A 22,779-nucleotide genomic window follows, 5' to 3' on the forward strand; every position below is an offset into this window, starting at 1 on the left:
ATGGGCAAAAGGAGAGTCTTCGTGACAAAACACCCATCTCGTCCGATGACAGATCTCTCTGCGACAAGTTTACTACCGGTATCTCTGTTTCCGGGTCTGTACCGGGGAGTGTGGGTCGGGCCTTGATTTTCCTGCCCCTCCTGGGTCGGCGCCGCCGGCGCCCCCCTGAAAATGGCGTGGGGTATTGTGAGATGGACCTGATGCGCTATCACTATCAGAGGTGGGATTTTCGCTCACGATGTCACTCTCCTCACCTCGTGGTTTTTGTGGCCTAGATTTTTGTGGTGACTATGCCTCACAGGTACTGTGTACATGGTGAACAGTTTTACAATGATGTACCGTGTGTAACCAGCAATAACGAGATTATGGTTTGCCGTCACAATGTAATGTGTTTACATATGTTAATTATGATATGTTTGAATTTTGGAGGTGGAGTCAAGTACCGGTCTGAGTGCTTATTAGGTTGCACTGTCAGTTTGCACATTGTTACCATTCTGTATTGCTATCCCCTGATTATAGACCTGCGCTGACTTTGTATATTTATTGCTTGTGTGGACTTTTGGACATTGTCCTTCTCGGCTGCGGTCGCCTTCTACCTTGGCGCTGACACTTATTGCACTTATTGTTTAATTTTCCTCCTTTGGATTTGCTTGTGATAGGTCCATGTGAGCCGTACAAGAAAATTTTAATAGGAGCTGCTGAATTTTTTTTTTTTTTTTTCTTCTTGTAATTTAGTAGACAAGACAAGACAAATAACATTTATATTGCGCTTTTCTCCTTGCGGACTCAAAGCGCCAGTAGTAGCAGACCTCTGTTATTGAAAGATAGTCCGCCTTTGCACAAAAATATAAACCCTTTTTTATTTTGCGTTCAGCAATTTGTGAAACTCTGTTTAGATTGCATATGTTCCATTGATGAAATTTTAGACGAGTGTGGCGGCATCAGTTTGTTTCGGGTCTGCCAGGACTCTTCCTCAAGCACATTAAAATCCTATACGTGGAATGGTGAAAAATATCACGGGTCCCAGATCAATAGTCATAAAGAGCAAAGCAAATGTGATGTCAAAGACAATCCCAGAGCAACACTGCACATGTCAAGCAAATTCCACTCCTATTTGAGCACGTAGACATTAGAGAGTCAGCTTACATTCACTTGCCTATGTAGGCTGCTCCATTGCCCCATCTATATGAAAGCCTCCATCTTCTCTGTCCCTGTGCTGCAGTTGGAAGTAGCTGCAGTGATGCCGCATGTCCCCACAGTACATGCTGAGGTGTAATCTCATCAATGAACTAAATCTCCCAGCATGCATTGGGGCAGCCATGGATACAGGACATCGGCAGGGCCGGTTCAAGGGGCCCTGTGGCCCCAGGGCAAACTTCAGTGTTGGGGAGGGCCCTGCTGCAATTACATTAGCAGCGATAATTACCTTCTCCCTGTCGGGTGAGCGGGCAGCTGCTGCACTAGGAGACATGCTGTCTCCTTCCCACTCTATGACCCGGCGCGTCATGTGTAAACACGTGCCGGGTCATAGAGTGGGAGGGAGACAGCATGTCTCCCTAGTGCAGCCGCTGCCTGCTCGCTCACCCGACGGGGATAAGGTAATTATCGCTGCTAATATAATTGCAGCAGGGCCCCGGGGAGCAGGACGGGCAGAAGAAAATATCGCAGAGTCGGAGCTGCTAGGGCCCGAGCAGAGGTCGGGGCCCCGGGGCAAATGCCCCTTTTGCCTCTTTGGTAGCGCTGGCCCTGGACATCGGCACGGCTACTTCAAGCTGTGGTTCTGCGGCACAGGGACAGAGAAGATGAAAGCTTATATATAGTGCCTCCCTTAGGAAGGTAAATGCTCACAGCTCTCCCAAAAGCCCACACAGTTCACACACCTCCCTTAGATTGAGATTTGTTTTTAAAATGTTTAAAAAAAAAATAAAAAATTTGCAAAGTTCCATTTAGGCTGCATTTCCACTTGTGCGGTGCGGAATCGCCAGGAAATCACCGCAGATGAAAACTCATGCGGGTGCGACTTTTGCATGCGATTTTTCACGCGATTTCGCATAGGGTAGTAGGTGGGCGATTTTAACCATGTCACTGCCTTTGTAAATTAATATTACCTCCTATGCGAAATCGCAGGGAAAAACGCATGCCAAAACCGCATGCGATTTCCCTATTAGATACATTGTATGCGATTCGCTTAGCGGTGTGCGGGGAGCGAATTCTGACAGCTCTGCCGTGCAGATTTTCCCCGCATACAAACGCTCTGCACAACGCACAAGTGGAAACAGGCCCATCCACTTGTATTGGCTGTGCAAATCCGCATGCGGACAACGCATGCGGATTCGCTATAGTGGAAATGAGCCCTTAAAGGGAAGGTTCAGGGAGGGTGGGTAAAAATAAAAATCAATTTCCACTTACCTGGGGCTTCCTCCAGCCCGTGGCAGGCAGGAGGTGCCCTCGCCGCCGCTCCGCAGGCTCCCGGTGGCCGACCCGACCTGGCCAGGCCGGCTGCCAGGTCGGGCTCTTCTGCGCTCCAAGGCCCGGAACTTCTGCGTCCCACGCCGGCGCGCTGACGTCATCGGACGTCCGCCGGGCTGTACTGCGCATGCGCAGTAGTTCTGCGCCTGCACAGTAGAGCCCGGAGGACGTCCGATGACGTCAGAGCGCCGGCGTGGGACGCAGAAGTTCCGGGCCTTGGAGCGCAGAAGAGCCCGACCTGGCAGCCGGCCTGGCCAGGTCGGGTCGGCCACCGGAGACCACCGGGAGCCTGCGGAGCGGCGGCGAGGGCACCTCCTGCCTGCCACGGGCTGGAGGAAGCCCCAGGTAAGTGGAAATTGATTTTTATTTTTTACCCACCCTCCCTGAACCTTCCCTTTAAGGAACCAGATAAGATCTCTTTCCTAGTCTAGAGCAGGATGAAGTCTGGTTGCTCTTACTGCATTACAAATTGCCATAGCTCTTTATGCTGCATTTGAGTAAGCTTGCTTTTCACTTTCTTGTAGCTTACATTCATGGGGATTAACCGGATGGAAAACCCAGACAGTGACACTGAAGAGGATGGTTGTGCCCGGGGATACCTTCCCCCTGATGCGTGGCATAAGCTTGGAACTGAAGCTGAGAAATACTTCAGAAGAACTCCTACCTTTCACTACATGTGAGTAGTAGACCAAGCCTCTGCCCATTACTGAACTGTGTAATCTTTACTAATATAGATGGCTTTTCAGGGGGTGTGATATTGGTCTTTGATCTGGTATTTATTTCTTAGGCTGGGTACGTTTAACGCTGAACCTCCTGTGGTCCGTCAAAAAATAGATCGGCAGAGAAAGACCAGTAAAGTGCAGGAGAAGAGCGTGATGCCGGCAGAGGTAAGAGTCAATTTACAACTAGCCTAATGTCTGGTTCGCACTGGGGCGTTTTTTTTTTTTTTTTTTTTTTTTTTTTTTCCTTTCTCCCCCAGGAGCTTTTCAGTGTTCTTGCTGATTGATCGACAAAGGGTTGCTGCTGTATACCGGTATGACGATATACCGCGGTTTGTGCATGGCTACATCCTGGCTACACCTATCCCTGGCTACCTATGCTTCGGCTGCCTAATTCTGGCTACCTATGGTGCAGGCAACTACTACTGGGGGGGGGGGGGGTTCCAAATAATTGTTTAAAACCGTCATACCGTGGTGTGTTTTTTATTTATTTTTTTTATTTTTTATTTTTTACTGTTTTCATACCGTGGAATTTCATACCGTTGAATTTCATACCGTTGCAACCCTAGACCCACGACAGCCACCTCGTTTATGAGAGATGATTTCCTTGCTCTGGATCACCGTTAAGGAGCAATCACTGTACAGATGCTGCTTGGCTACAGAACTGCCTAATTTGCTCTGTACAATGAGGAAGGTATCACAAGTGAATGGCTCCCACATCCTGAAGAACAATACAATAGCGCATGTTTGTCAAGCAATCTTGCATTATTATTATTATTATTATTATTATTATTATTATTAATAAAATATATATATATATATATATATATATATAAATATATATATATATATATATATATATATATATATATATATATATATATATATATATATATATATATATATATATATATATATATATATATATATATATATATATATATATATATATATATAATATATATATATATATATATTTATATATATATATATATATATATATATATATATATATATATATATTATATATATATATATAATATATATAATTTTTTTTTTTTTTTTTTCTCCAATGAAAATTATATAGAACACGAGAACCTCCAAATTGCTGTATATGGCGTGGAGGTGTGGCAATGACTCCAATTAACCACTTCAGCTCGTGGGTGGTTTTCACATTAATGGTGGAAGCTATTTTCACATTTCAGCGGTGCTCCTATTAATTCGTCAATAACTTTATCACTACTGATCACACCTAAATGATCTATATCTTGGTTTTTCTTCTTGCCACAAATTAGGCTTTGGGGGTGATGTGTGTTTTCAGTAATCTATTTTCTATGCTTTTTAAAGGGAAAAATAAGAAACTGAGAAAATACACTAGTTCTTCAGTTCCATCCCCTGTAGTTTTAATATAAACAATCCTTCTGTAAATAAAAGCTACACACTGTATTTGTACATTTGCCCCGGTTATCACCGTATTTTTCGGACTATAAGACACTCAGGACCATAAGACGAACCCAGGTTTAGAGGGAAAAAACCAGGGGATAAAAAAAAATTTTGAAACTTGGTGTTTATGGTACAGGGGCGTCTTGTGGAGCTTCCCCAAGCTGTATCCATCTCCTACGCTGTCACCACAAATCAAACTAATCCTCACTGACTACACTAACCACTGCTGCCCCCAAGTACACTAACCCACCCTGGCATGACCACTTAGACTAATCCCTGAGACAAGCCCTCACCTGATCCAGCTAGGTGACCTCTGTGCAGGGTTCATGTCTCCTCCATAAATGATGCCTTAACATCCTCAAAGCAAGGGACACCACAGCTTTATGCATCTCATGCAGTGCACTGCACACAAACTTCCTGCATGCCCAGTCCGATTGGGATCACACAGACGGCACAGCTTCTGTGAGCAGCTGGAGATGAGACATCAGCAGCATGGGACTTGGAGCTTGGCCACCCCTCTGCCCGTTCTCTCTGGTTTCAGCTGGTGCCTAGCAGAGAGATGCTGTGAGTTCGTCTGAAAGAACAAGATCCAGGATCTTTGTCTGCCTGCTGCCATGCTGAGTGAAGGGAGAGAGCGGAGCCGCTAATATAGCAGCATGTGTGCACGGAGGGCTGTGAGCTTTATCTACCTGTGCGGGGAGAAGATCCAGCTGCTTTCATTTTCTGACGGCTGTCTATGTAAAGCTTGCATGCTGGGTGAAGGAGACAGTGAGCTGATCGGCGAATCATATGTAGCAAGCAGCAGCTGAATGTTATGCACACACACTGCTGCATTCATAAGCTCACTATCTCCCTTCACTCCGCATGGAAGCTTTAATTACGCAGCTTTCAGGGAATGAAAAGCAGCTGGATCTTCTCCCCGCACACAGGCAGACAAAGCTCACAGCCCTCCGTGCACACACGCTGCTATATCAGCGGCTCAGCTCTCTTCGTTCACCCAGCATGTCAGATTTATGTCAGGCAGTGGCAAACAACTAATACACAAACAGATCTCTTCCCCCTCGCAAGCCGAGCTCAGACTCTTGGGAAGGCACACATTCTTCATTCTTCTACACGCTGCCCAGATCAATCTCTACCATCACTCTGTATTCCAGATCCAGGCAGCAGGTAGATAATTAAAAGCTACTAAGTCTTCTCCCCGCAGACTTGGCATACATCCTCTTCCTCTCCGTCTCCAATATACTCAGCCGTCAGCAATATACTCAGCCAGGTGACAGTGGTAACACTCAAAATTTTTAGCATTTGGACTATAAGACTCACTCACTTTCTCTCTCCTCCCTCCCCCCCCCCTCAGTTTGGGGGGGGAGATAGTGTCTTTTATTGTCTGGAAAATATGGTATGTTTAACCATTTTAGCCTTTTGGATGTGCCTGTCATGTCTAAAAGGCTACTGCTGTGCCGCTGCACGCTCTTGTGCAGCACCCGATAGCCCAGAGATGAATGGATGGGAACATCAAAAAATGACCCAAATAAAATGTTGAATTGGGGGAAAAAAATTACAATTAAAAAACAGTTACCGAAGGGTCCAAACTTTTTTTTTTTTTTTTTTTTTTTTTTTTTTTTTTTTTTTTTTTTTTTTTCTTCATGTGAAGAGGGTATATTACGAACTTTAAGAAAATAATAAGCTTGTAAATAGTGATGGACGCAAAACTGAAATTGCACCTTTTCAAATGTTGACGCCATACATTGTGATGGGGACATAATTTAAAGAGAAACTCCAACCTAGAATTGAACTTTATCCCGATCAGTAGCTGATACCCCCTTTTACATGAGAAATATAATGATTTTCACTAACATACCATCAGGGGGCGCTGTATGACTTTGTGCTGAAACCCCTCCCACAAGGTCGTCTGAGTACCCGCGGTACTATGGGCAAACTGCCACAATGTAACAATGTTCAGACAGGAATTAGCTGTTTACAGCTGTCTCTAACAGCCAAAACAGCAAGGACCTGCCCACAGTAACAATGTCACCATGTAATACATGTCAGAATGTGAATCTGGGAGAGGAAAGATTTTACAATGAGCAAACACTGACTAAATCATTTATACATAATTATGGTAAAAAATGAAGCACTTTTTTTACTACATTATTTTCAATAGAGTTCCTCTTTAAATGGTGTAATAACGGGAAAAATGGGCAAATAAAATATACGTTTTTAATTATAGTAGCATGTATTACATTAAAACTATAATGGCTAAAAACTAAAATTATTTTTTTCAACTTTTTTTTTCTTAACATTGGGAACAAGTGTTCGTGTTTGCCAATTACCGAAGTCCCAACTAATTGACAGGACACAAACTGGTCCATATATAAATGTTAAAGGTTGAGTGAAGGGTCCATACAAAATATGCTGTTGATCTCACTGAAAGGGAATCTGTGCATCCTGGAAACCGTTGTCAGCTGTGTTTGCAGAAAGCTAAATTACTGTATTGTGTAACTTCTGGTGTATACAAACACTTTATTGCAGGATGACAATAAGTACTGTTCTGGAAATCCTACAACTAATGACCTCGATAAGAAAAGCTTTTTGGGGAGCAAACACCGCTTTACTAAAAGTTGCATATGAAACAGTTTCCTTAGGAATGGAGCTAATTGGGCCTGCACTAAAGTAAGGTGAAGTTACCATGCACAAGTATTTAACCATTACTAGCATGGGGGGGGGGGAGGGGCATTGGCTGTTAACCCATTAGTGGCACCTGCATTACTGTGCGCTTTCCCAGAGCAATGTGTGTGTTATTCCGGTACCGCGTGTGTCACTAATGGGTTGACGGCTGGTGCTCCTGTTGCCCTAGTAACAGTACAAGTTACCGTACTATATAGTGCATTGGGCTCATTATCTCAGGTTAAACATTGGTCCTGAAGGACCTCTAGAAAAACTCTATTGGGTAGGCTGTCTGGGTTTTCTATCCTATTCTGAGAATAAGGTACTGGTCATAACTCACCCCTGTACTCCTTTTTCTTCTGGAGATTGCCTCATCAATAAAGGACTACTAGGACATCTCCTCATGGAAAATTGCTGTGGGTGTTTTGTGGGTGGGTGTCATTGTGCAGTAAAGCATGCAGCCAATGAGAAGTGTGCTTCATTGCCACTGTTAACGCATGCTGTTTTGGCTTGCACACTACATGCAGTGTGTTGGGATGCCACATGGTATTGCACCGCACTGTAAACCTCACATAGGTGGCACCTTATTTGCTGCCATAAGACTCTCTGGAATATAAGATGCACCTAGGTTTAGACTGCAAAAAACAGGGGGAAAAAATATAGTAAACCTGGTGCATCCATGTTCCAGAAGCGTCTTGTAGATGTTCTCGCCCAATTGGTGTCGTCCTGTGTCCCCTTCTGTTTCCACTAACCTCCGCCCCCCCCCCAATATGTGTCTGCTGCTCCTGTGTCTCCTCTCCCTCCTGCTCCCTGTTGTATAATTAGTGTAGTGGCAGAATGTTGCGTAATCCATGACTCTCGCGGGTATCGCAGACCTCTCCTATCATAGTGACAGCGTTTGCTGATAATGGGTTTAGCAGGTGCCAATGCTAGAGGAGCAGTGTGAGAGGTCTGCGATCCCTGCGGGAGCCTTGGATTAGGTGAAACTCAGCCACTACAATGCTAATTATACACCGGTTAGCCAGAGACACTGAGACGGGGGAGAGTGTCTTACTTGGTGGCAAATACGGTAAATTGCAAGCCGCGTTATAAGGTACCCACAGCACACCACTGTGAACATAGCCTAAACAGTACAGAACCCCCCCCCCCCCCCCCCCAATAAACAGTACGGAACCCATCCCCCCCCCCCCATGAGGATATGTACCAATATGAATCCTTACAGCCCAACAAAGAGAGAGTAACTAGTCGGCACTACGCAGGATAAGCAGCCTGTTGTGAACCGGCAGGAATGGCATATGATAAAACTACTATGGTGCTACACTGTGTGCTCAGGATATAAACACAGTCACATACTTAAGTTAAAAAGAGAAAATCCGGCACTGCAGTAAATGAAGTTAACCATTTAATCGTTCCCAGACTGTTCATGAGTCCTACCATTAGGTGTGATGGATTGCAGTGGGTGCAGGGTGTGATTTGGGCAGCCTAGGCACCCACTGCCATCTATCGCACCTAATGGTAGGACTGTATTTTTCCTTTTTTTTGAATTGCCTCGCTGAATGCACACTCATGAACAGTCTGGGAACGATTAAATGGTTAACTTCATTCACTGCAGTGGTGGATTTTCTTTTTTGACTGAACAAATTTGAATCCTGACTGTATGAAGCTCAAAACGATTACCACCACTATCTCCTTGGAGCACACAGTTTACTGGTGTTTTAAGGAAGAGGGAAGGTGTACCCCTCCTCCACCCTGCAGTTCTCTTCCCTACCCCTCATGCATCTGTGCACTCGCGAAGTCCCACCTCATCCCATCGATTTGTGGTTTCTATTTGGATGCTGCAATCCGTAATCTATTAGTCTAACTTTGTAAAGGAGTGATGGGAGCCCCTGTATTGTAGTACTGGTTCCTTTGGAGAGGTCTGTTTCAGGAGTTGTTACTGCATGGAAAAGGAATTTGGCAGTTGGCATTTGTAAATGGCACCGTGCAGCTGAGAAAATATTAAGTGGCTAATGTGCTGGGCATCTGTCTCCATCTCCGCAGCTGAAAGAAATGGAAACCTCTCATCAAGAAGCCACAGAGAAGGAAGTGGAGCGTATTCTGGGTTACCTGCAGAGATATCACAATGAAGAACGTAAGTTTGGAATATTTTTGAGAATTTGAAGAGCTAGCTCCTCATATATTAAGGACTAAGTAAACTTTTTGCTGTATTAAACTCTCGAGGCTTACAAGCAGTTTGCAAAGTACATAGATGAAAGTGTAAAGATGCGTTTTTACATGCACAATTACTGTCGCCCACATGGATCAGGACTCCATCCAACCGCCAACAGTTTTAGTGTTGTACAGAGACATCCCTAGCCTACAAGCTAAGTTGCTATGGGGATCGTAGGAGGGCCAACTAAGCAGCTTGCTGTGGGCTGGGTGAAGGGGGGGGGGGGGGGGGGGGGGTATAGTGAATTGATGATCTATCAGGTAAGGCTGCTAAATCACCATACACATGTGTAGGATGGTTTTTTCCATCCAGTGGTTTGCTCCTTTTTGTGCTGCACCCATGGATAATTGATCAAACTGGAAGTAAATATCAGCCTAGATGTACTAGACCTTATCTGTGGCAGTGGCAACAAATTCCTCCGGTATAGCTACTGGTTTCTAGTAGTTAGAACATAGACAACGTCTTATTTGGATCCTACAACATCCCCTAACTTTAGTCCGTGGGATTCCAGCCTGGCCATACTAGAAGCTATATACTTTCTGTAAATTGATTCATGCATTAAAAGTTGTAACGTTTAACATTATGATTTATTAGCACTTAGAAACTTTCAAGTTTCTAAGTATATGCATAGTAAGCAGATCCTGTGGAGGCCACTTTGCAGCCTCAGATCGCAGGCAGATCAGATGTTCTAGTTGCAGTGTGTAACTCAGACCACACAAGCAAGTGAGGTTTTATGAAAGGCTATAAAGGTGTGAGATGCAATTTTCCTCTGAGCTTTGTTTCAGTAGTATGGGAGGTTTCTGCATCTGGAGGATGTTTTTTCTTCTCTACAAAACTGTTGCATCATCAAAGGGAACCCGAGGTGAGAGGGATATGGAGGCTGGCATGTTTGTTTCCTTTTAAATAACGCACATTGCCCGGCTGTCCTGTTGATCCTGACTCTAATACTTTAAGCCATTGACCATGAACAAGCATGGTGATCAGAGGTCTATAACAAATCTGACGATTAGCTGCATGCTTGTTTCAGGTGGGATTTGGACCCCACTGACCAGAAAGATCAGCAGGACTGATGGCAGCTTCCGTAGGTGCTAGTAAAAAAAAGGGCGCACAGGGATAGTGGACAAAAATGGCCCCGCCATAGACTGCAATGCAAAATATCGGCTATTCGGCGCCCGACAGGAAAAAAGGGCGCCCGAGAAATAGCGGTTACAGGGATTGCGTTAACAAATTTTTTCGTTTACAGAATCAGGTTTATAACAAATATCGTTTGCAAGTTCGTTTTGAGTTTGTGTTATACTTATTTTTTCGTTTTTAAGTTTCACTTGTATCAGTTTTTACTTATTATTTAGTTTAAAAATTTCGCTTACAAAAGTATAACAACCAAATTTTCGTTTACACTTCTTTGATCATTTAAAAAAAAAAATGTTCATATGTATAATGCGTAAATACCGTTTTCAACCTTATTGTATTAGAAATACATCGCTTTTGGTATTAACTTTGTTTTTACACTTATAATGCGTTGATTATAGTTACTAAAATAACGCTTTTAATGTTACTGTTATTTTAAGATTTCTAATGCTTGTAAGGCTATCTATTGTATTGTATATATTAATATATACTTTACTCAATTTATAATATTAATGTATACGTAATTTTAAGGCTATTTATTCTATTACAAATATATAGATTATTTTATTCATGTTATTTGTAGAGAAGTATTTTAAGGATTAAATATATTGTTTATATGTGTTTAGGGTGTTTGTGCGGTGGGGATGGTTAGGTTTAGGCATTACCAGGGGGGGTCTAGGGGTTAGGGATAGGTACAGGGAGGGTTAGGTATAGTTACAGTATAATATATGCAACCATGGGGGTCTTAGGGTTAGGCACCACCAGGGGGGGGTCTTAGGGTTAGGCACCACCAGGGGGGGGTCTTAGGGTTAGGCACCACCAGGGGGGGTCTTAGGGTTAGGCACCACCAGGGGGGTCTTAGGGTTAGGCACCACCAGGGGGGGGTCTTAGGGTTAGGCACCACCAGGGGGGTCTAGGGGTTAGGGATAGGTACAGGGAGGGCTCTGTGTGAGTAAGGTTAGGTATAGTTACAGCACAATATATGTAATATATACAATTTATTAAATTATGTATATTTAAACAAAGAGGGGTCTAGGGGTTAGGGATAGAGAAAGATCTGTGTGAGCTTACAGTTTGGTATAATTACAGTAAAATATCTGTAAAACCTACCATTGCATTGCTATGCTTAATACAAGTGTAAATATTGTTTTTGTTATAGACGATATTTGACGTTTCTTTTCAGAATTCGTTTGTTATAGACGGTATTTTGCCATTTCATTTCCGTTTATTTCACCTATTTAGCACTAAATTTTCGTTTACAACCCCTTAAAAGAAAAATATGGTTTTGCATTAAAACTTAAAATTTCGGCTATACCCCGCGCCCTTTTTTCCAGGCGCCCTTTTTTGATACACGCGCTTCCGTAGGTCTCACACCTCAGGTTCCTGTTACGTGTTGACAGTAATGTCCGTTCCATTTAGCGCAGCGAATAGGGCTAATGCAGTATTACCAAAGATTGCAGCTGTGCTGCATTCTGAATCAAAATGCAAAATCTGTTTTTTACATAATTTTAAAATGCCAAATCTATTTCCCCTTAACCATTCATTTTCTTATTGCTCCTTTCAGCGGATACTCCCATATCCTTCTTTGATTTTGTTATTGATCCAAATTCTTTTGCACGTACAGTAGAGAACATCTTTCATGTTTCCTTCATTATTCGGGTAAGTTTGTTTAACCATTAGGCCGTGCTTTTTTGACAACTGCTGGTCTTTGTCTGTCTGCTAGAGTAGTGTTGTACTCTGCCCACATTTGTATTCTTCAATACACTAAGCAGTTTTGTGGTGTGTTATGCTGTGTGTTCACGCTTAACATTCCAAGAATCCCAGAACTGAGTGCAGTAATATACAAATCTTAATTCCATATAATTGAGCAGGCAAACACTGGCAATATCAATTATTCTTGCTTTATAGTTTGTAATTTCCAGTGGCTTAAAAATTGGCGAATTAAAGGCACGTACACTTACAAAAATCATGCAGCAATCAATGCTGTCCCTACAGCTAAGTTAAAAGCTAGGATCTTTGTTACAAGAATAAAGTCTCTGGGCTACCTCTACGCAGTGTGACTAAGCAAGTGTCGTACGTGTCCAAACTCCGGCCCTGTAACATGCATAGCACAAACATGCACGCATGTTAGGACCCATACGGCACTGGGCTACCTCTACGCGGTGTATGTGACTATGCAAGAGACTTTATTATTGTAACAAAGATCCCAGCTTTTAACTTGGCTGTAGGGACAGCATTAATTGCTGCATGATTTTTGTAAGTGGATTCGTATGAGGATTTGCATGAGTGTGTAGTAGTTTATTTTGAGGTTTTGCAGTCTTATCAGTCTGACAGCTTGAACACACGCCTCTGTCAGAACGACTGCCCCGCGGGCGGGTCTGACGACCTGTAGTTGGAAAAAGTCAGGCGTGTGTACGCGCCTTAAGCCCAGTAGTGATTACAATGGCATTGTATGTAAATTATGGTATGTGTGTGTATATAATACTTACCCACAGGCACGCAAATAGTATGCCTTTTTTTTTTTCCTCATGATAAAATGGAAAATTATTAAAATTTGCATGAAAAATGCAAATGAAAACCTACAAAAATGCAATTCCCAAAATGCAGAGATACACATGGCACAACTTACAGAAAGTGTGATCCCAGCCTAAACTGTAACCAGCAGTAATTTAAAGTACACCTGAACTGGCAGAGATATAGAGGCTGACATATTTATTTATTTTTAAGCCATACAGATTTCCTGGCTGTCCTGTTGATCGTCTGGCTCCAATACATTTGTCCATAGACCCTGAACAAGGTTGCAGATCAGATGCTTTGACTGAAGTCTGACTGACTTTTTTTTTTTTTTAGGTGTGATCCAGACACTGCTGCAGCCAAAGTGATCAGCAGGACTGCCAGGCAACTGGTATCTTTTTAAAGAGACACTGAAGTCTCAAAAGTCTAAAAATCAGCTTTTTATTATAAAATTCTCTTAAACATTACTGCCCTAACTAAAATGCCACATTCCCGTGGCTGAAATCTAACTAAATTCCCCCCCTCCCCCCCCCCCCCCCTTTCTTGGTCGTGGATTTTGCTGCTGTAGGAGGCAGAGCTTTCGGCTGCAGCTCTGCCTCCTTGCGTGTCCATCAGCGGCAGATCTCCCCCGCTCCTCGAAGAGAGGGGTGGGGGAGAGGCGCTGATAGATGCGTAGAGAGGCAGAGCTGCAGCTGAAAGCTCTGCCTCTCACGGCAGCACTCCCCGGATTGCCCCGGATATGAATTGTATTCTTAGCTGCTTGTGTTCCATGTTTTCTTCTATTATAAACTTATACATTCAAGAAGGTTAATGGTGAATTAAAATCCAGGGAAATTTTATTAGGCACATGCAAAAGGCAGCTGACTCGTTTGACACGCAGGTCCTTAGTCATAGTATGAGCTGTGGCTAAGGACCTGCGTGTCTGACATGCGTCAGCTGCCTTATCTCTCTGTTTGCATGTGCCTAATAAAAGTTCCCTGGATTTGAACTCACCATGGTGTGCTGCAGTCTTTCTTTGTACTTCTGCATGTTGCCCTGTGGAGGGCTTGCCAGGCACCACCGTTGCCAGGGGGTTGTAGCGTTCTATCTCTCTGCCTTTCTTCAAACTTATAACTTTTTTTTTTTTTTTTTTATTGTAGGATGGGTTTGCAAGAATTAAGCTTGATCAGGACAAGCTGCCTGTAATAGGTAAGGATGAAGCTGAGATTAAAAACTGACTTCCTTTCATTTCAAATATCCAGTTATGCATGTATAGGGGAATTTAACCACTTCGTCCACAGGTCAGTAGATATACGTCCTCTGGGACGTCATCTAAGCCACAGGTCAGTAGATATACGTCTTGTAGCAGAAGCAGTGCTGTGCAGGATTGGGCTTGCTCCTGTGCACATTTCTGGCACTATCTGATGCAGCACTAATTGGTGAATGGGAATATAAGTTTCCTGAGCTAATGAGATTGATTTTTACTATTAAAAATACTTGTATTTTCTCATTTCATAGTGAAAAACACTCTGTAGCATTATTTCAGAATCAAATATCTTCACCATAAATTGTGACCAGAACATAATCTAAGTTTGGTGATAAGCAGTAAGAATAGCCAAACAAAATTTGTGTTTTTAATCTACAGTAGCACTTTTTATTTTTAAACTGGAATTGGTAAAACTGAAAAATACATGTTTTTTTCTATTTTTTTCCTTTGTTTTCCCATTAAAATTCATAGAAAACAAAATAGTTTGAGGGAAAAAATGGCATACAATGAAAGCCTAGTTTGTCTTGAAAAAAACAATATATATTTCATTTCTGTGTCATAAGTAGGGATAAAGTTATTTCTGATTAAATAGGGACATAGCTAAACTGTCAAAACTGCTCTGGTCAATAAGTACAAAACAAGGTCTGGATGCGAAGTGGTTAAAGGAATTGTATGGTAAATCTGAAAACCAAAGCTTGCCTTGTACCTCATTGCATGACGAGGACCGTCACAAAAATTGTAGAAAGGACACTTCACTTAGCAATGAATTACTGAATGGCTTGTATGCCTCCTTGATATAACTGGATGTTTTATATATTTCTCAGAAAAATTTTAGTTTAGCTACACATTAAAGTAAACATGAGATGGAAAAATATACACATATCTGGCGCTTCCTCCAGCCCCCTTCACACTCATTGGTCCCTCGCTGTCCTCCCAGTCAGCCTTAATTCTCAGCTAGATGGCCCGGTAATCCAGCCAGTGGGGGAACTGCTCATTCTTGGCTTGGCCATGTACGCCCCCTATCACGCTCCAGTTGCCTGCGCAGGTGTAATGCTCAGAGGAGCATGCACGGTTGGACTGAGCCTGTGCCGATTAGCTAAATTAGCTAGAGGGACCGATAAGCCCAAATTGGGCTAGAGGAAGCCCCAGGCGTATGTAGTGGATATATGTATACTTTTATTTTATTTTTTTTCCCATCTTAGGGACACCATGAGATGAACATGGGTACCCATAGTACTAGTCCTACTGATACTTTGTCTAAAGTCCATGTTATCTCTTCAAATGAGGCAATTGAACAGCAGTCAAATTCAGCCTCGTCTCTCCAGAAGAGATGAAATGCTACAGATAACAAGACAGGGCTGTCTAGTTCAAACTGCTATTTCTTGTTTGCAGCTGAAAACGATTTTTACATCAGACAGTCATGGCTGCCATTTACAATTCAATCCTAGAGATTCAGCACTTATACTAAAAATGACACTGCAGGAAAGTTCTTTATAACAGTACTGTTATACCTCAATGGTCTCATAAGTTTATTTTAGTTCTGCTTTGCTTTAAAACATCATCTTATCCATCAAATTGTCAGCTTTTTTTTTTTATCTTAATCAGAAAAAAATAATCTTTTTCAGCTAAGATTTAAGAACCAGACTCCATAAATTAAAAAAAATGAAGAAAAATGACATATTCCCTTTTCAAAAGGAAAACCATGCTACTTTTCTGCACCAATTGATATTGGAACACTGGTTTGGTGCACCATGTTTAAAAGACACCTGAAGTGAGTGATATGGAGGCTGATGTATTTTCCTTTTAAACAATACCAGTTCCTTGGCAGCACTACTGATCTCTTTGGCCTCAGTAGCGTCTGAATCACATGCTTGAAACAAGCATGTGGATAACCCAGTCAGAACATCTGATCTGCATGCTTGTTCAGTGACTATAGCTGAAAGTAGAAGCAGAGGATCAGCAGGACAGCCAATCAATTTGCGTTGTTTAAACTTTAAAGGGGCACTACTGTGAAATCAGAGTTTTACAGTCCATGTAATAAAAGATATGCGCAAGAGGAGTAGCTTTTAACATATTTATAATGGCTGAACAAAACCTAAACACGATCACTCATCTAAAGAGGCACAGGCACTCTGTTTTCCTTTTATGTTCCAGAAACCTACTGGGTCATATGGCTCTTGACATGAGAGAAACCGTAACCAAGAATTGAACTTCATTCCAATCAGTAGCTGATACCCCCTTTCACATGAGAAATCTTTTCCTTTTCACAAATGGATTATCAGGGGGCGCCGCATGGCTGATATTGTGGTGAAACCCCTCTGTGTGGTGTTAGGACCATGGTTCTGACATCATACTGTGGGAGCCTTGTTGCATTGAGAAAACAGCTGTTTCCTACTGTCAAAAAGGCAAGCAGCAGCTACTCCCACTGACATCTTGCATCAACTGTTGCACAGAGAACAAGTGTGTCAGGTTAACGAACCTGTATCTTTGCCGGTGCCTTGTCTCAGCCGGATTTTGCTGCATTCAGTGGTGTGCCGTCTCTTTCTCCCACTGACATCACCTGCCAGCAGTAAAAGTCACCATGTGATAAATGTCAGAATGTAACTCGGGGAGAGGAATGATTTTACAATGGGCAAACGCTGACTAAATAATTTATACATAATTATAAAAATGAAGCCCTTTTTTCATTACATTTTCACTGGAGTTCCTTTTTAAGGAAGTGACTTTTGGGCCTAATGCAGTAAAGCAAGTTAATATTACCATGCACAGACATCACATGGCAATATTACACTTACTATTGGCAGTGTGTACCACAAGTTAAGTGATTAGTGTGACCGCTGCTAATGGTAATGTGCGTTACCATAGCAATGGTTGCTAGTCAAGTTTGATGGGTCACACTAACGGCGTAAGTTGCTGTGCACAGTGCCGGTAGTAAGGGTATTATTGTCGTGAGGTCTGTGCACGGCAATATTACTGTGCTTTCTTGCATCAACACCCTTGAGTGTAAAGGGGCCTCATGTTGTGAGTCTCTGAGGGGACAGGAAGTGACATGAACTTCTCAGTGTACTCAGTACAGTGCTGCAGAAGAGGTCACCAATGTATAAATGCTTAAGAAGTTATGACTCCATTAATTAGCCTGTTCTTTATCCTCTTGCAGAACCTGTTGCACAAGAATCTGAGTCACAGGCTGACAAAGACAATCAAACCAGGCATCAAGCGGTCATCGGCCTTAGCCAACAAGACTGGAAGGTGATTCTCCTAACCTCTTTTGAATTAGAACCACTCATTTTAGTGTGATACTAAACTTTTCTGAGTTGGTTGTTTAGTTGGTCAGCGCTGCGTACATAATGGTCTTGCAAACAAGTCGTGTGGTTGGTCGATTGGTTGTGCATTAAGTTTCAGTGTATACGTACCTTTTTAGATTTATTTTTCCGGGGAAAGTGTGATCATTAGTGAACCTGACTGGTTACTGTGATTGTGTTTTCCTTGGCATTCTCATATCCTCGCTAGTTGGGAAATGTTTTCCTTGGTAACCCACTTAGCCACACGAGTGTGTCTGTCCCTGAATGCTTTTCTGTATGAATGGGGAACCTGAATACAGGGAGCTGACTGGGCATTTGTATGGTGCTGCTTTATTCAGGATATTACATATACAATGAAACCGATTGTAATGGCCATATTTATTTATCCTCTATAGGAGATAATAGAAACGTTTGAAATAACAGAGCCTATGATCCCACCACCTTGAATAATGCCTTGTTGCTGCCATAGCAAGATTTTGTAAGTATATTCGTGTTGTGTAATTCCTGCTGTCTATATTGTTCACTGAGGTGTACTCTTATGCCTTGTACACACTATGATATTTTCTGGCAGATTTACTGCCAAATAAATTTAAAACATGTCCAATCTGATTTCCAATCAGTTTTCCATTCACTTGTATGGAAAATTGATTGGAAATCGATCTGGCAGTAAATGTGCCAGAAGATCTCATCGTCAGTGCTGATGCAGCGGAATGCACTGAGGCCTTTCCTATGGCCTAATGCCTGGTGCATTAGGCCATAGGAAAGGCCTCGGTGCATTCCGCTGCATCAGCACCGACTCTTCAGTTCATCCCTGTCTTTCTGCATTGGGTATGTAAAGTGGTTTTCACCCCCATGCCTCCCCCTACTTTATTCAGAAAAGATTGCTTGTTGCATCACCTGCCAATGGTGTACCTTTGCTTAACCCACGTGCCTGTTGGCTATGTGGCACTAACCATCTCCTTTATTTTGGGATGTTAGCTGGTGGCTATTTGTGTTTTGAGCCCAGGTCCCTTTAAAGCATACATGTCAAACTCCAGCCCACGGGCTAAATCTGGCCCTCAGAACCATTAAATTCGACCCTCAAATGGTTTCTCCACTCTGCAATATATTTGGCCCACTCTAAGACCACCAGGAAAGCTATATTGGAAGTGAAGCCCTAAAACACCAGGGAAGCCATATGAGGGAAGTAGGAGGAAAGCACTATACACTAGGGAACTGTATAGGGGAGGGAGGCCCACTAGACACCTGGGAACTTTATAAGAGAGGAAGGTGGCCAGTAGACATTGTGGTTGGCCTGTGACTTTGTCCCAGTGTACAATTATGTATGTGTAGTACAGCTAAGAAATTAAACATTAGCACAGATATGAGTCTCTTATTTCCTGTACAGGAAGAGTTAGCGCTAGTTCACATTGGGGGATTTTTCAGTGCTTTGCTGATTTCCGGCAATCAGCAAAGCAATGCTACTAATGTATCCCTATGGATACATTCACACAGCAGCATTTGCGATTTCTGTCAGTCACAAATGCGCTGCATACAGGGTTTTGGGGGTGATTGCGCTGTGATTCTTCTATTGAACGTGAATCACAAGCGCAAATCACGGAGCCAAGCACGATCGTGGGTTAAGCACCAAGGGTATCATTCATAAAGCATTTCCGCATGCGGAAATGCTGAATATAGCCGACTTTACTGAGCACCTAGCAAAATCTCCATAAAGGCTCTTTCCGCTTGAAAAGCTGACATTACCGAGCAGAGCGATAAATCGCCACCTTGTGCGGTGATTACCTCTCCCTTGGATGTGGCGAGAACCATGCTGAGTTAATGGAGACACAGACCTCCCAGGCAGCTGCAGTAGAGCAGAACACGGAGAAATGTATCAACTCAGCAGCTTCCTGTGTTTCCGCAAGCCTACCGCCAGCCTAGTTTGGGAAATCTCCGCACTGCTATCGCAACTTTGCACTTTTTCATGAATGACCACACAAGGGTAAAATACTGACAGCGGTGTTTTCCCACACTGATTCTCATTACCGACAACACTTTTTTTTTTTTTTTTTTTTTTTATGAATAGATACCCCAAGTGTGAACTGGCCTTAACTTCAGTTATCTATGCAAGAGCTTCTGTGAGCTCTGTGACTTTATAAAGTCATTGACAGCACTGTCTTTTGAAGCCCTTATCTCAACTTTCTCATTGAACTTTTTTTCTGCAGAAACAACAAGAAACAGTGTCACTAGCCTGCTCTGTGAAATCATTTAAATTGCTGAGTGTATTGTGGAAATTGCAATTATTAGAGAATGATGCAATGCTATATAAAAAAAAAAGCTATATACCTGAAAATTGACACTATTTTTCTTTGCTACTAATGTTCTATTAATTATCCGTACTACACATACAATTCATTCTGGGTCTCTTTTTCTTTTTCACTTCAGTGTCACTTTAAATTGTGCTGTGTATTTGCCCAGCCTTGTGAGCTCCTCATATGATGGTTATCAGCCTGACTAACTACCAATGTATTGTTTGTGTGCTGAGCTACAGGGGGCACTGCTCCCCTGATGTCACACTGCACACTACAAGGTTAGGGGCTCATGGCCCTGTGGGTGACCTCAGGTAAGTTTGCAATCGGACACACGTCTGATATAGGATAAAAGCCTGAGAGCAGACACTCTCATTGTATGTGTAGGATGCAGATGCATACACAGTTAGCATAGGGACCCCTATAGGAGGTTGGCCTTGATGCCAGCAGTGGGTCTTAACCCACATGCCTGTTGGATATGTGGAACCTACAATTTTTTTATTTTATTTTATTTTTTTGGGGGGGGGGGGATGTTAGCCACTGGCTATCTGTGTTTTGAGCCCCGGTCCTTTTTTTTTAAATGTTGCCATGATGGTGCCTGGCTTAGACCGTGTCAGGTCCAGTGACTTTGTAGGACGAGATCCCTGCAGGTTGATTGGCCTAATAGGTTGTCACTTGACAGGCAGCCTATTGGGCCAAAGTGCGGGGATCTCATCCTACAAAGTGAATCAACCCCCAAGTCAGCTAGCTAATTGTACAAACTTTACAAGTGTTTCTCCTGTATGGCTCTTGGGGAAATCGCTGATTATGCTGAAACCTAAGGGCTGGTTCACACGGGCGTCTGCTGAGCTTTTGCTTGGCATTGCGTTCAAACGCCAGCGTTTAAACGCCAGCGTTTAAAAGCTAGCTTTTGAAAGCTTTTGAAAAGCGTTCAAGGCTAGCAGTTCTGGTCTCTACTATTGTTTCCTTGCGTTTACTGCCTCTGAAAGCAGCATGTTGCTTTTGAGACTAGACGCAACGCTGGGATCTACTGCCAGGCTTTCATGAAAGCCTGCAAAAGCCAGCTCTAAACGCTCCCATTCACTTGCATGGGATGGCAGTAGATCCCAAAAAACGCTGCGTCTGAAACGCTGCATTAAACGCCACAAAAACGCCCATCTGAACCAGCCCTAAGAGAGGTTGAAGACTTGTCTGACACTTCAGCTGCCCCGAGGATCAACTGTATACACATCACCATGGCAGCAGGGACATAGTACTCTGCTGCGCATGTGCACTGTTCCAGTTTGAAACATTGTATGGTTCCCACGGAAATCTATTAAATATGTGGCGTTTATGGCGCTCTCAGCTAAAATGGTTCCTGACCCCTGCTCTACAGGGACCAGATGTATAGCTATCTATATCGTACCTGGGGACCTGTCACATTGATGTCATGCCCCACTTGTCCATCCTATTGCTTGCTACTCTGTACAAGTGTGATTTTAGCAGTGCAGCATGCTTACATTTTGCTTTGAGGTTTTTTTTTAGTATAAAAATACTTATTTTGTTTCTCTTTCGTGTTTTGTAGGTTTGGAGATGTTTGGCATCAGTCCAGTTTTTTCCAATAAGTTTATCTGAAAATTGTTTGTTTTCCTATGTATATATTTCCTGTATGTTGTACAGTTAATTTATATTTAGTTTGAATTGTGGAATACTGAATGAAAACCATTCTGGAGGTATTTTAAGAAATATAGAGATAGCTTTGTTTAGTTTTATAGAAGGGGGGGAAAAGCACCCAGTAAACCTATTTTGGGGTCCACTGTGGCAGGAACGTCATCTCATCATAAACTGACTGCCATTTTCACTAGAATACTTCAATTTAAGGACCGGTGCAAACCAAATGGAAGAGAGTGCAAGATGCATTTTTATATTTTAATAGCAATGCAAAATATATCTCTGGGATATTCACTAAGCATAACTTGGTGAAACCTTTTCTGTCATCCCCAGAGCTCTCAAGCAGTCTTCTTTATCTATATTTTGTATATCACAAGTCCAATGCACTTGTTTCCACTTTGTATGAGTAAGGCCTCATTCACACCTGAAATAGAAAATGCAAGCGGCTTTTGTGCCCCCCCCCCCCCCCCCCCCCCACTGCGCGCTGCATTTTTGGTAAAGCACTGCTCCTGGTTTTGTACATTTTATTTGGGTGCATCTCTATTTCCAGTGCTTTGTGATTAGAAAATGACAGCACAGCTTTCATATCTTCCATTTCATTAGAAAATAGTTTGGCTTTTACTTTCCCTCAGATTGGACAGACCTGCTCTTGGAGTCTTTGGTTTTCATCTGTGGTGTTAATAAATGCGGTTTCAGAAGGATGGTCTCTGTGTTTTTTTTTTTTTGTTTTTTTTTCTGTATCTTATTTTATTATATTAACCACTTGCCGACCGCACGCTTATACCGTGCGTCGGCAAAGTGGCAGCTGCAGGACCAGCGACGTAGTACTGCGTCGCCAGATGCAGGCTGATTAATCAGGAAGCAGCCGCTCGCGCGAGCGGCTGCTTCCTGTCAATTCACGGCGGGGGGCTCCGTGAATAGCCTGCGGGCCGCCGATGGCTGCTCGCAGGCTAAATGTAAACACAAGCGGAAATAATCCGCTTTGTTTACATTGTACGGCGCTGCTGCGCAGCAGCGCCGTAAGGCAGATCGGCGATCCCCGGCCAATCAGCGGCCGGGGATCGCCGCCATGTGACAGAGGACGTCCTGTCACTGGCTGCACAGGACGGATAGCGTCCTGTGCAGCCCGGATCACTGGGGGGACAGG

General features: G+C 43.0%; 1 protein-coding gene across 2 annotated transcripts in view; it reads left to right on the top strand.

Annotated features, from left to right (window-relative positions):
- NSMCE4A (NSE4 homolog A, SMC5-SMC6 complex component) overlaps positions 1-22,330 on the top strand; it is a 68,112-nt gene extending 45,782 nt beyond the window's left edge. For both annotated transcript variants that reach the window (XM_068259416.1, XM_068259415.1), the window contains exons 4-11: positions 2,994-3,145; positions 3,257-3,356; positions 9,336-9,426; positions 12,197-12,291; positions 14,286-14,334; positions 17,550-17,641; positions 18,090-18,172; positions 21,547-22,330. In XM_068259416.1, the coding sequence (XP_068115517.1) occupies positions 2,994-3,145; positions 3,257-3,356; positions 9,336-9,426; positions 12,197-12,291; positions 14,286-14,334; positions 17,550-17,641; positions 18,090-18,140 (630 nt within the window). In that variant the 3' untranslated portion in view covers positions 18,141-18,172; positions 21,547-22,330. The remainder of the gene's footprint in view (positions 1-2,993; positions 3,146-3,256; positions 3,357-9,335; positions 9,427-12,196; positions 12,292-14,285; positions 14,335-17,549; positions 17,642-18,089; positions 18,173-21,546) is intronic.
- Positions 22,331-22,779: the final 449 nt, after the last annotated feature.

The sequence above is a fragment of the Hyperolius riggenbachi genome, chromosome 10, assembly GCF_040937935.1.
Source record: "Hyperolius riggenbachi isolate aHypRig1 chromosome 10, aHypRig1.pri, whole genome shotgun sequence".
NCBI classification, from domain to species: domain Eukaryota; kingdom Metazoa; phylum Chordata; class Amphibia; order Anura; family Hyperoliidae; genus Hyperolius; species Hyperolius riggenbachi.